At 32.6% G+C, this 15683-nt stretch overlaps 1 protein-coding gene across 1 annotated transcript in view; it reads left to right on the top strand.

The window, feature by feature from the left end:
* Positions 1-6558: 6558 nt before the first annotated feature.
* LOC143071513 (sialin-like) overlaps positions 6559-15683 on the top strand; it is a 32090-nt gene continuing 22965 nt past the window's right edge. Inside the window, exon 1 of the mRNA XM_076245863.1 lies at positions 6559-6753. Within this exon, the coding sequence (XP_076101978.1) occupies positions 6702-6753 (52 nt within the window). The 5' untranslated portion in view covers positions 6559-6701. The remainder of the gene's footprint in view (positions 6754-15683) is intronic.

Genomic DNA, 15683 nt, shown 5'->3' with positions numbered 1-15683 from the left:
TCCAAGTAACATCATTGAAGGCCAGGGCTGAGATTTGGGAAATAAATATTCTGAAACATATTAATAAGTGTAAGATAAAGAATATTCTTTACAAAGCACAAACATGTCTGCATTCACAAGAGCTAACAAACATTTAAATAGTTTTATAAAGAAGGGATATAGTTACGATACTGTTGTCAGGTCATTAAAGATTGTATATTTTGGCTTTAATATTGATTGACCTAAAGGGTCTTTGCATTGGAAATAAACACATTTATTCTAAAACTAGTTGTTGACATGCTACGGGTTTTGTTCTTCTCATATATTTTATGATGGCATAATACTAAACCCCTAACAGGAGGGATTGTACTAGATATTCATATGATGAAGACATAATTTTTCAATCAGTTTATTTGAGGTCCGGAGCTGGCATATCGGTTACTGCTAGTTGTACTTTGTTAATTTATGTATCATTGTCATTTTGTTTAGTTTCTTTTGTTACCTTTTCTGACATCGGACTCAGACTTCTTTTGAACTGACTTTTATTGTGCGTATTATTTTTTCTACATTGGCTAGAGATATAGGGGAGGGTTGAGTGAGATCTAAAAAAATGTTTAACCCCCGCCCCATTTTTGCGCCTGTCCCAAGTCAGGAGCCTCTGGCCTTTGTTAGTCTTGTATGATTTTTAATTTTAGCTTCTTGTGTATATCTTGAAGTTAAGTATGATGTCTAATATCACTGAACTAGTATACATTTTGTTTAGGGGCCACCTGAAGCACGCCTCCGGGTGCGGGAGTTTCTCGCTGCATTGAAGACCCATTGGTGGCCTTCGGCTGTTGTCTGCCAGTGGCGTAGCCAGGGTTGAAATGATGTGGATGCCAAACTGTCGCCGAGCGTATACGTAGCGAGGCGAAAATGTTTTGGAGATCTTTTTTTGCAGAAAATTATATATTTTTTTTCGGACATTTACTATTTGCACGTATACTCCCCCAGAATCCGACACTTCACGTCTTATTAGAGTTTTTTGTAATTTCAAAAATCCCACCCATTCATATATTTCCAACATAATTTTATTGTTTTCTCAAAACTACCATCATTCAATTCATAAACATGATAAATATTTGATGTAAAAGTTTCCACCAAATCTTATATTTGACATCTGAAAAACGGACCCATTACAGCGGCACTTCTGTATATGCCGGAACTTCGGAATAAAGAAACTGAAGTGATTATTCTTTCGCTTAACTCGTTGCAGGGTACATGGAAATATCGTGCGTCCGTCCCTCCGTCTGTTCGGTCTTGTTGGCACTCTCATGTGTATAATTCTTGCCAGATTTTTATGAAAACTTAAATTATCAGCAATGTCTTTGACACTATCAAAAATAAGTCCTGATCAAATATTTTTAACCGGTTATGCCCCTTTGAAATAAAAATTATAATAGAAATCCCATTGCATTTGCTCTAAAGCTTTTATTTCTCTTTAGATATTATTTTTAGTTATTGTCCTTGCTTCTTGGATAGATAAAAAAAATTGCAATATGGGGGGCATTGGCTCTTCTTTTTATTGAAAAATTAGTATTTATATCTAGATGGATACGGGTATATATAAGCCCATGACTGATCACACTCTATTATAAATTCACGTTCTTATCACGTCGTCTTTCAGAGGAAACGATATCAGGATATAAATGGTTGTTTAGTTTTTGTAACGTTGCTACGCCAGATGTAGAAGCCATCTCTCCGCTTGGCCCATTTTCAAATGAGACATCTCCGCGGGCCTACCTGTCATCATCCTCTGTCTGGGCTTGCCTTAGCTGACGACATAGACTTTACACAAAAAAAGTCAGAAAGTCAGAACACTTTTCTGCGATTGATACATCTTGTTTACATAAACTAATTGATCATACATAAAAGACAGCGCATACTGCTTTCGAAATGATTGGACGTTATCCTCATATCTCCATCCTTGTCAGTACATTTGGATACATGTTTAACTCCTACGAACACATTATTTTTCAAATCTTTTTTTTTTTTTTTTTTTTATCAAAATGATGTGGATGCTTTAGCATCTGAGCATACATACAAGCTACGCCACTGTCTGCTCTTTGGTCGGTTTGTTGTCCCTTTGACGCATTCCACATTCCACATTTCCATTTTCAATTTTATTTTGCCTTATAACGAACACATGACAACAAATATTCTAGTCTCAGAATATTCAAAATAGTTTGCCTCGCTTCGCTCGACAAAGTTAACCTAGTAACGGAGGCAGTTTTTATATCACTTATAAAAATTATTGTCCACGTTTAAGTAGAAATAAAACATCCAGCCGCCTCTAAGTTGGAAATAAATAATCTGACCTCACCAGATCGCGCCCCTCCCCCACTCAAAAAGAAAAAAACACAACAAAAACAAACCCATCACCACGATTTAAAGGACCGTCCCCTGAATCTTCAAACAACGATTTGAAACTTATTTTATTTATGTTGTCTAAGTTAGGATCTACTATACATCTGGATTTTTTTTCATGTGTATCACGGTCTTGATAATATGCAATCTTACTGTGACTTGTACTGAACAATCTAATATTTGAATTTTACGCATACTTCTTTTTATGCATGGACAGAATCAATTTGCGCCAACTACAGTTTAAAAAGGGCATAATTAATTGCGCCACAGTCTATAATTTTCTGGTGGCATTAATTGCACCAATAAATTGAATCAAATTGCGCCACATTTACCTATATGTTTTTACCTATATCATACATATAGAGTGTAACACAATTGAGATATTCACTGTATATTGAACTGAACACTGTCTCATCTAAATTAAGAATCATATGGTTGATATATTATGATGGTGGTGTTCACCGACATTGGCTGACAATAAAGCCCTTGCACGGTCGATTAAGGTAGCTGGATCGAGTCGCGACGGCCATACTTCCATGACGGCCCTAGGATGTGTCGGCCATACCGTCATATCGTCCATACATTGTGAGACGTATCGTCCACACTTTTAATTTTTTTTTATTTAGTTTATTACATAAAATATAATACAAAAAATAAGTATTTGTTCATAATAATAACATAAATATGATTGTGTAGTACTTTTTTTCTGTACAGAAGATTTTATTTATTCTTGTAAGAGTTATCTTTGCTTGATCATCATCGCTCGTGTTTACAACTAAGTCTTGTTGCGGCCATATTATGTAAGTATATTGATTATTTCTTCATTATCAGTTGTAAACATTTTCTGAAGAATCATTTTTATTGTAATGTGATATAAAGGCATCATATTTTATATGAATTTTAAACTGTAGGAATGTTGACTGTCGCTGTCAATGACGATATATAAATACAAGCACATGTTACAGATCTTTTTATTATATCTGTAAAAAATATATATTACTCTAAACTATAAAAATCTTCTCAATCTCAGTCTTGGTGAAATTAAAAACAGGACTCAGTGTAAAGGTTAACTCTAAGGAAGGCAATTCATCAAGTTCGAGTTATATTTGTCATGATCATCAGACACATTGTTTAATAATTCTGATTTTTTTTTTTTCTTTCTTATAGTTTAGAGTCATTCTATTTGCTGAACATCTTTCCAAGACAGAGACTACTGCAGAATTTTCCAATAACATAACAAATTACCCGTAAAATCTGACAGGAATGTGCACCCGATTGGCACCCGATTTTTATCATACTGAATGTTCTTGTTGCTTTGTTCATTGTGTTGAATTGTGTTGAATACTATTTGTTGACAATTTAAATGTTCTCATTTTTGTGCATTTGTTGATGGATAATTGTATTATGGGCAATCATACCAATATACTCTAGTATAAGAAACAAAAAGATGATATTTTTTTTTAAATATATTTTATTTATTCATTCAGTCATACAGATAAACAAATATACACCAAACATATAAACCTTCTTCATACATACAACATACACAAACCATTCATATATACATTTCGTTCATACATGTAGGACATTCATCTTATATACATTTTTTAAACTAACAATCTCGTACGTTTTCTCTCATACGCTCTTGTCACTCATTCATTTATTCCACTGCATACACATGTCTCCCAATATTCAAACATTTATATTCACACTCGCACATATAACCTATATCATAAAGCACTAAAAATACATAAACATGCAGTTATAATAGTCACAACATAAACATGCAGTTATAAAAGTCACAACTGAAACAAAACCCCTAAAACATACCAAAATGCACTATATTACGATCATGAACTCATTAAAGTTACTATTTTAACAAAGCACTAGTATACACATAATAAGCACAATCAATATGTTCATCAAGTCACTACAATTAACACTTAATCAGACTCGTAGTCTGAATCTTCAGAGTCGGACTCTGGGAGGGTCTCTGGTTGAGGAACAGGTGGTGCATACAGATAGCCTACGGAACGGAGAAAGTCGGATGTTCTGATACTGTCTTCCTCGTACTGGTCCCACAGTGAAGTTAGACGGCCTTGAAGCTGCTTGTATGTGTCTCGTCTCTGGAGCCTAAACGAAAAACATATGTATAAAAGTCGTGAAACAAAACATAATTGTGTATTTTTGCACAAAAGAAAAGTAAAGAAAAAACGTCAAATATAATATTAAATTATAAAAAATATTGTCAAAATATATAAATTCACATTAATATTTGTAACATTGTTTGATAATTGGCAATCACATAAACTAATTAAAGGATTAACACCTCCGTAATTTGTTTACTTTGCATTAAACAGAGACACGCGCCCAATGATTGGATTAATATGATTTATGATCGGTCTTTTATAGGTAATCATACATTGTCATAAGTATAACGGTTTGAAAACAAAATGTATCAAATATGACCGAAAGTACGAAATATGATTCAAAGGAAAAACTAAATTAATAATAAATTTGTAAATACCTGTATTGCAAAGCCTGTGTTGCCATTTATCACAATCTTCACATTGGAGAGCATGTTGTCTTGGTCGGACTTGCTGGTCACATAGCACACAAGGGTACGACATGATGAACAGCAATTTCCCAAATGAGTGCCACCGACATTTCTGGTTACTTTTATAAAGCAAGGTCGGTACATCAAAAAGACTGCTCAAACAGCTTGTATTTTTACAAGAATTTCACTACCAAATGTATGTTTTCACTCCGCTTGAACTCAGCTTGGGAGTTGTGTTTTTATAGTGATCTTGAATTGTATTTCCTTTACAGAGAAACATTTTCTGATGGTGTGCCCTTTATATGCAGATATACGATATGATTTATTTTATGAATGTAATTATTTAATTGAGAATTTTGAAACAATGCATATGGACGATAAGTTTATATTTATAATGAGATCCGAGCAAATTCAGAAATGTCTATGTAAAATTTTGCAGAAATGTTTTATGAGAAGGAAATTATTTACATTTGATTGAAGAAGTACATTTTTATTTTGATAGCCTAGTTTTTGTCTAAGTTTTAAACATTAAGCATATTTGTTTTTCTCAAATCTTTAAAATATTAAGGTATTTTTATTTATTGAGATTAATATTTTTATTATATTTATTTCTATTTTAGAAGACAATTGATAATTTTTTAATAAGAACTCTTATAGTGTTTTTCATATAATTAGTGCTATCATTTTATAACAGACAGAAATTAGTCTCCCATTCGGATATAGTCATTAATATTTGTTCAATTCGTTCTATTTGCTATACGCAAGATATCAAACAATCATTTAGAAAACAATATGATATTTTAATATTTTATTAGATTAAACACATTCATTTACGCAAGGACGTGTTAGTTATACGTCCTTGATTTGCGTAAATATATAATGAGTAAACAAATGATATAACAAAAATTAAGATAAAATAATGGAAAAACAGTATAGTTTATTTAAAAGTTATAATAACCATCTATAAGTATCAAAATAATTCATCTATAACATTTAAAAAAAAAAAAAAAAAACCATGGACGATACGTCTTTACAAAGTATGGCCGTTTTTGTACTATGGCCGTTTCATCTTTTCGGGGTATGGCCGTTTCATCCTATGGCCGTCATGGTAGTATGGCCGTTACGTCTTGCATCGTTTCTCATCTTGGATAGCAACTAGTTATAATGATAGGTCTATATCGTAGTAATGAAAAGTGCAAATTTCGAGAGTAGTTTGCAATTCATGTGTAAGACTTTTCCTTTTGATGAAATATTTGCGTTTATTTCTGATATAGACTACATTTTGACGAATTATTAAAAAAAATCTATGGATTTTGACTCCCCAATTTGACCTTAAAATTGGATATATATTACTGAGAAAATGAAATTCTTTACTAAAATGAAGGAGAAAAAGGGATAAAGTAAAGCCGATTACAAGATTATTTTTATTAATGTTGAACAAATCATCGAATTTTTTGGTTTGTTTAATAGTCCCAGGTCCTAGTCTCTTGAAATTGGTGCTGTACTACATGATTGAAAATAATTTTGATAAAACTGCACGCCATCCATTTTTAACCTGGTACCGTAGAATAATTCCTATTTTTATGTGTGAGATAGTCCAGGCTCCCAGGGTAATTGGCTTTATTCGGATTGTTGATTGTTTCGAGGTTTTTCCTTTACTAATGCTGATTGTAGTTGCATCATCAACATACCCACGTTGCAGTTATTTTTTGGTACCCAAATGTTTTTTTGAAACAAGTTCGATTGGGGATAGAAAAAGATGACCAAAGCACAATATAACCTGTCAGAAACCACAATTGACCCCAAATCAGGTAAGAAATATTGTGTAAATCAACAACTTGAACAAGTTGAAGAGTCAAAAGACGTCGAAAAGTGACAACTTGTCAACAAATAAAAGTTCATTATAACAAATGCCTGTATAGTAAAGTAAACTGATATCGTCTATAAAAGTTTAGCTCAAACAAAGTATTAAAAGAGTATTTGAACTAATAGATGATTATGATTCATTTGAATTAATAAATGTTATATTTACCATAATACCATGTAGGAATAATTTGATAAGACCCTAAAAATTAATGGTCTCTCTTTTTTTAGTTACAATTTCAAATTAGGATTCAATTACCAATGATAAGATATGAAAAAGACTTTTTTTTGTTTACATACTTGCTTTAAATAATTCATTCATTGTCATTTATAATGTCACAAATAGCACTCATTTTGATTTTGAACAGATATATCATGATAAGGAGGGGTATTTATCAAAAAATACCAGTCGAAAGAACGGTAAATTCCCCGAGCCGCAAGGCGAGGGAAATTCATTCTCAAAACTGGTATTTTTCGCAAATACCTTTCCTTAACATGATATATGGACAAGTAATATGAAGAAATGTATCCATAATCTGGGTTTCTCATATTTAACATCTTTTAATGTACCTATTACACCTATGCTTGCTCAAATAAAACAACGAATTCATGACCAAATTTTACAAGAACAGAATTCATATATTTCAGAATCATCAAAACTATCATTTTTTCGAAATTTTTGTTTTTCAAATAAACGTGCACACTATGTTGACCAATTGAATATGTTGAAAGATAGGGCACCTTTGGCAAAATTAAGGCTAAGTGCACACAATCTTGAAATTGAAAGAGGTAGATACATGCAAGTTAACAGAGAAGAAAGGTTGTGCAAATTATGTCATAATAAAAATATAGAAGACGAAAAACATTTTATCTTGCATTGCACAAAATATGAATCACAAAGAAATGTTCTTATATCAAAATTGTCCAATTTTAAAAATTATGACAAACAATCTAAAACTGAGGATGAATATATCAAACTATTACTTAATAACAAGTGTAGAAAAACACTTAGATTAATATCATCTTTTATTAATCAATCATTTGAATTAAGGAAAAATGTACTTATAAATGAGTAATATGAACAATTTGACGCTATAACATACAATATACTTATGTCAGTAGTCTATTCTTACAAATTAACCTATATATATTAATATTTATAACTGCACATTTCATTGTTCGAAATGTGCACAATGATATGCTATGTAGTATTGTTTAATTGCTGCATCATTACTATTAGTATACTAGTTGTATGGGCCGTTGCCAATTATTGTAATTGAGTTTGTGCCAATAAAATATTTGTATTTGTATTTGTATATCTGTTTAAAGGGAAATCACACTATTTATACTACTATTAATAATTCATTGAAATTTTGCATTTAGACAGATCATACTTATTACAATATTTTAGGCGGAAAAAATTTTGGGGTCACCAATGTTATTTTCGAGATATGACGTCATCAAAACTTAAAGAATCGCATTATTCCAAAATATTGAAATAGCGCTCTAAATTGCTTTAAAATGGCAAAATTATTGGAAAACGATTTTAAACTGAAATATCAAATACAGTCAAATGTTATTTGTACCTTAAACACATTTAATTATCTCTGTTTCCTTATTTTTGGAGGCCTTTGGACATTTCCCGCCATTTTTAATTGCTTTTTATAATAGATTTTTCTTGAAATAAAAAAAATCTACTAATGTTTTTCCAGTCAAACTTATGCATAAGTAGCAGCTTCAGGGAAGATTTTAAAAGCATAAATAAAAAAGGGGGGTCACCGATGTTTTAAATCCTTTAAAAGGGAAATAATCTTATCGTCGAATTTTGGCGGGAACTATAAACTTTTCTGTAACATTGAACGACACTGCTGGCATAACAGCATTTCTTGCAACGCTTGGTCTAATTTAAAATGTAATAACTATATCATGATTGAACATTTTTTTAGGTATTTTGATTATTCATTAATATTTTTATCAATCTATCGAATCGTTATTATTATTATTATTATTATACAATATTTATATAGCGCATTATATAATTTGAAAAATTACCCTAAGCGCTTAACATGAATAAACAAAAAATAAGATACATAAGGTAAAAGCAAAATATACAATCACATAAATACAATTTCTTAGCAGTGGCGTGTAAAATGAAAACATTGATTGTCGGTTAAATAGAATAATATAAAAGAATGTACAACTCACACAAAAAATATCAAAAATTTAAAATTAATCAAAATGAAAGAAAAGTAAAAAGTTTCAAAAAATAAAAATGAGTTAAGAAAAATTTAAAATTTCCTCTGTATAAATTTAAAATAATGATTATCATTAAACCACAGTGACTCAAGTATTAAAAATTATTAAGTAAAAGTTCACAATACAATCAACTGGTAAAACAAATTGTTCATAAATTTCAAAATTTACAAAAAATCAATGAAAGCACTTCGGAAAAAATATGTCTTAAGATCTTTTTTAAAAACGTCAAGAGATTGTTCATTTCGTAAGGATGAAGGTAAGCTGTTCCAAAGAGTTGGTGCGGCAATATCGAACCGTCGTTCACCATAGCGTTTTGTCCTAACATCGTTTGGTAGTCGTAACAGCATGCTTTTCTCCGATCGCAAGGCTCTACCAGGTTTGTAATGTTCAACTAATTCCTGTAGGTATGATGGTGCCTTGAATCGTTAAATATAGATACAATAACATTTTATTGTAAAGTAATTGTCAAAGTTGAAGTCATCTTTAGTATTTCTTAATTGCATTTGTTGTATGGGAAAAACGAATGTTTGTCCCCGATGATGCCGTATTATGCAAATCTTTATAGGTAAAGAATCTTCTGTCTCAGAAGACCGAAGGTATCCGTGCTAAAAAGTAACACGTTCCTTTTAGACTACAGACAGAATAATTTCACGAGCTTGTCCATTCGCACCGTGTAGATAAAACCTGAAATGCCGTGTTTAAAATGCCATAAACTCAAAACGTTAATAAAAACTAGTTTCGTAAGGAATTAAAAAATGGTTAACATTTCCGTAATTACACAACGCTTCATAAGTCAGTAATTCGAACTGTGGAAACCAATTTTTTGTCTGAGTTCTATCATCCTGCACCCATTTTTCATACATCGTTTCGTGTTCATTGTACATAATGTGTTCAGTGTTCATCGCCTGGGTATGAAAGCTTTATGTATTACTTATATATGATATTTCCGTTCGATTATTCGCGCAACCTTGGTACGTTATGAGAAATACAATGCATCTAATAATTCAGTGCTAATACAGATTGACAATAAAAGACACATCGATATATTGATATCAGGAACATATGATGTTCCCTGGCAGTTGATATGTAATTAAAAAATTCTTTTAACTTATAATAAACAGAACTAGTTTTTTTTCTTGTTCTGTTACATCTTTCTGTGTTTCTGTGGAAAAGTTGATATATTTTATCTAATTCTAGTTTTTTTTATCAGATGACAAGTGAAGTGTTGATAACATTTGTAGACATTTTAATTAGTTCGAGTTCCAGTTAGATTTTGAGTTGAAATTAGAGTATCATTTTGAGTTCGCATTTTAACTCGAGTAAGAGTTCTAGATGAAGCTCGAGTTCCGCTTAGAACTTCCAAGTTCTAGCACTACTGTGAGATAGTATTAGAAATTTTGATAAGAGTTAAAATTTTGAGATCCGATATTATTGATGGTGAGATGTTAATAAATTAGTATTATATTATTGTATATCCGATGAAATTAAGAGAAAGATGCAGTTTCTATTTTCTGTTGGTGCGCCTCTTTTTCTTTGAATGTATATTCTTTTATCACATTTATGTTTCAATATGGTATATATACTTTTGTTTCCCAATACGGATTAATAATAGGTAATTTGAAAATGACTGATTAATTGTGTGTGCCATTTTCAGCACTCTGATATATCATGTTGGCCATTATTTTTAAAGAACCAAGGTATCAAGAGAAAATCAGCTGCCTTTGTATTAAAAAAAAATCGTAAGGGTTCCGCAGAACCCAGTGTCTTGCCTTCTTTTGCTGTTAATCCCTCAACAAAAATGAGGAGGAAAAAATCAATAAGAACATTCCGCTCGATACTATCTTTTTATTGTAAAAAGCTTCTGTCCAAGATTGGTAAAAATTAAGGATAGTTTATGAATCTAATAAATGTTTTAAAAACTTTATATAAGTAAAATACGGATAAACAGGTACAAAATTTTAACAAAATTTCCTTCTAGATACTAGCTTTTAATCATAAACAAGCTTCAGTCCAAGTTTGGTACAAATCCAGAATAGTATAAGAAAATTATTAAAATTTAAAAAAAAAACTTTTACCACAAAGTCAATGTATTGTATCCGGGCAGAAAACCTAAGTCTATTTATATGTAAAATACGGAAAAAGTGGATATTCTTTTTTCAAAATTTACTTCTGGATACTATCTTATGATCATAAACAAGCTTCTGTGCAAGTTTAGTAGAAATCCAGAATAGTTTAAGAAAGTTATTCAAATTTCAAAAACTTTAACCACAGAGTGAATATTTGTGGACGCCGACGCCGACAGAATGTAGGATCGCTATGTCTCCCTTTTTCGACTAAAGTCAAAGGCTCGACAAAAATTGTTGTCCTTTTCAGTCATGGTTGGATTCCGACAATCTCTATATGTCACTGTTTTTTGACAGGCAAGTGATCACATTGAGAGATATAAACACGCACCTACATCTGAACTACTAATTTTTGTTTTGTTTTTCCCCCGTCTTTTTCTTAATTTTGCAAATATTTCAGTGGCAAATATTACACATAATTCGGCACAAAAACATTTTTAACCGGATTTTTGTGACAAAAATGTCGGCTATTGATTTGGGGATGTACGGCGGGCGCCTTGGCGGGCGGGCGGGCGGCAATCAAATGTTGTCCGTGCATTAACTCATGAACCGTTCAACCAAAGCTTTTAAAATTTTAATATGTTGTTACTGACAACTAAATGAAGGTCAAGTTCAATAATGGCGATTTTGACTTTTACCGTTCAGGAGTTATGGTTCTTGAAAGATTGAAAAATGGAGTTTCCAGTCGTGTCCATGCATTTACGCATGAACTGGTCTACCAAAGCTTCCCAAATTTTAATATGTTGTTACTGATGACAAAATGGAGGTCAAGTTCAATAATGACGATTTTGACTTTTACGGTTCAGGAGTTATGGTTCTTGAAAGATTGAAAAATGGAGTTTCCAGTCGTGTCCGTGCATTTACGCATGAACTGTTCTACCAAAGCTTCCCAAATTTTAATATATTGTTACTGATGACAAAATGGAGGTCAAGTTCAATAATGAAGATTTTGACTTCTACCGTTCAGGAGTTATGGTTCTTGAAAGATTGAAAAAAGGTGTTTCCAGTCGTGTCCGTGCATTTTCTCATAAACCATTCAACCAAAGCTTTTGAAATTTTTATATGTTGATACTGACTACAAAATAGAGGTCAAATTTGATATTGACGATTTTCACTTTAAGCATTCATCAGTTATGGTTCTTGTGATATTGCCAGGACACAAATAAATGTTAATAAATCCGGTTGCTGTCGTTGTGACAGCCTCTTGTTCTATATGAGTTGACTACTCTTTTACAAGACGGACCCTGGTGTGATGGTTACAGTTTAGCACTCTGAAAGATATGTTACTCTACATAAATAAAATTGAGAATGGAAATGGGGAATGTGCCAAACAACAACCCGACGATAGAGCAGACAACAGCAGAAGGTCACCAACAGGTCTTCAATACATGTATTTGTGTTAAATATTTCTCTTGTCGGTGACTTGTAAAGCCAAATATACAGTGTGGAACTTTTGTTGTTGTAGTCATCAATAGGACCAAAATAACTAGGCATAGTGTTAGATATTCCCATATTGCTATGATGTCTAGCGGTCGTATGTTTTAATCTGCTGGTCGTACAGTTTGCTGCATGTAGCTACAGTTTGAAGAAATACAACAACATATATTTTTTTTGGTGCTTAAATTATGTAAGCCTTTACAAAGCATTAAAGAAAGATTGAGTATGATTTATCTTATAATACGGTGCTAAGTTTTCATTGATTTTGACAGCAAGCAACCTACGTAAAATATTGTATGCTTCTTACAGGGATTTTTAAATGGCGTTATTCTTTATATAACATTTGATATTTCAACAACTATATGATTACTCTAGAAATCACTCATGTTTTTGTATTTGTGCTCCACCTCCCCAAAAGATAAAGAAAAAAATAGAGGGAAAGAGAGACGTATTAGATACCAAAAGAAAGATGGATGACACTTGGATAATTTCTGTCGTCAAATGCGAAATAAATAATATTTCAAACACTTTACACATTAACGACCAGTGGCAAGTTAAATACATATTCAGAACTAGAACATATTGACTTAAGAATTTTGACCCTGCTTTCTATAACCCAACAGGCTGAGCCGGATAAATACAAATGTGAAATTAAGTTTTGATGAATTGTTCATACATGTAGTATAGAAGACTATATAGTAATGACGTTTCATGTGATATGAGAAAACTTACAGTCGACAAACTCCTGGTTCTTGTTTACGTCCCTATGCGGGACAAAAAACTACAAGTTCTGGAAGCTGTACGCTTACATGCTGTTTCTCTTGATAATAATATATTGTTATTTTTTCTGGAAAATACGCTGAATCCCACATACCGCATCGCGACGATACGCTGCCAACAGCTGGGCTACACTAATGACAGGACGATTGCCCGGATTGTGACAGGATATTCACTGGAACTTTCTTGTTATTTGATAGATTATTTTAATATTTGAATACCTTAGAGATACAAGACTATTTTATATGAAAATCTAACAAAAAATAGTTTAAAAAAGTATTTTTGAGCAAAAAAAAATGACCGGACGGATTTCACTCTATGTAGGTTTTACGTATATTGAACTGATCGACAAAAAGTGTTAATATCTCTTTTGATTTACAATATTTTTTCATACCACTAAGAAATCTGTGAGATTAATAGTTATCTTATATGAAAATTTTAACTAAATAATAAAACAAATTGTTTTTCTACAAAAAAAAATGACCGGACGGATTTCATATTCGCCAATTTTCGTGTTGATTATATTGAACTGATCGACAAAAAGTTTTAATATCTTTTTTTTTTCAATATTGTTTCATACAACTAAGAAATCTGCGATATCAAATATTTTATTTGAAATTATATAAACTTTACAGTAAACTTCAAGGTTTTTTTTTATACAAAAATGAGTTGAGCGGACGGTAATTCATATCAAGACTATATCAAGACCACTATCGGCTATTTTTGTTGCCATACATTATGATTGTGTCCATTTCAAGTAGCATTTTCATTGTTGCATTTAAATCAAAACGTGGTTTGCTTTCTTCTGCTTTAGTGAAACGTCCCTTCGAGCGGGCCGCCATTTTAGAAATTAGCAACCACTGCGACGGAATCGAAAACGGCGACGTCATAATACGGCCACGACACTATAGCGGCGCCGAGAGCGATGCATATAAACAATAGTGTGATTTCCCTTTAATTACACCGAATGTTAATGTAATAAAAGGCATTGATGATCGTGACGTTACAAGCATTCAGTCGGGTAGAGTATTTTTTTGGCAAATACCACAGCAGAGAGGGTAAACTAGAGGCTCTCAAGAGCCTGTATCGCTCACCTGAATCTACTTGGGTTTTTGAAATCATATAAAAAAATATAAAATTTGGCTAAAAGTAACAACACTTGGCCAGCACCTCATCAGGAAAGGAACATTCATGCTATGTTTTATTTCATTCAATTCACAGGTTCTTTAGAAGAAGACTTTTGTATGCATTTCCCATAGGGTCCTATGTTAAACTAAGTCCCCCCACTGACGGCCATCTTGGATGTTTCAATGACAACAAAGTAACAACACTTGGTCAGCATCTCATTAGGAACATTCATGCTATGTTTGGTTTCATTCCATTCAGTGGTTCACTAAATGAAGACATTTGTATGTATTTCCCAGAGGGTCCTATGTTAAACTAAGTCCCCTACTGGCGGCCATCTTGTATGATGGATCGGCTACAAAGTAATAACACTTGGTCAGCATCTCATAAGGAACATTTATGCTATGTTTGGTTTCATTCCATTCAGTGGTTCTCTATAAGAAGAAACTTGTATGAATTTCCCATAGGGTCCTATGTCAAACTAAGTCCCCCACTGGCGGCCATCTTGGATGTTGGAATGGCAACAAAGTAACAACACTTGGTCAGTATCTCATTAGGAACATTCATGCTATATTTGGTTTCATTCCATTCAGTGGTTCACTAAAAGAAGAAATTTGTATGTATTTCCCGTAGGGTCCTATGTTAAACTAAGTCCCCCGCTGGCGGCCATCTTGGATGATGGATCGGCTACAAAGTAACAACACTTGGTCAACACCTCATAAGGAACATTCATGCCATGTTTTGTTTCATTCCATTCAGTGGTTCTCTAAAAGAAGTCATTTGTATGCATTTCCCATAGGGTCCTATGTTAAAGTAAGTCCCCCCACTGGCGGCCATCCAAGTGGAATGGTGACAAAGTAACAACACTTGGTCAGCACCTCATAAGGAACATTTATGCCATGTTTGGTTTCATTCCATTCAGTGGTTCTCTAAAAGAAGTCATTTGTATGCATTTCCCATAGGGTCTTATGTTAAACTAAGTCCCCCGCTGGCGGCCATCTTGGATAATGGATCGGTTACAAAGTAACAACACTTGGTCAGCACCTCATAAGGAACATTCATGCCATGTTTGGTTTCATTCCATTCAGTGGTTCTCTAAAAGAAGTCATTTGTATGCATTTCCCATAGGGTCCTATATTAATCTAAAAATGTAAGTCCCC

This window comes from Mytilus galloprovincialis, chromosome 4 (assembly GCF_965363235.1).
Source record: "Mytilus galloprovincialis chromosome 4, xbMytGall1.hap1.1, whole genome shotgun sequence".
In the NCBI taxonomy this organism is placed as follows: domain Eukaryota; kingdom Metazoa; phylum Mollusca; class Bivalvia; order Mytilida; family Mytilidae; genus Mytilus; species Mytilus galloprovincialis.
This window is presented reverse-complemented; position numbering and strand designations above follow the sequence as displayed.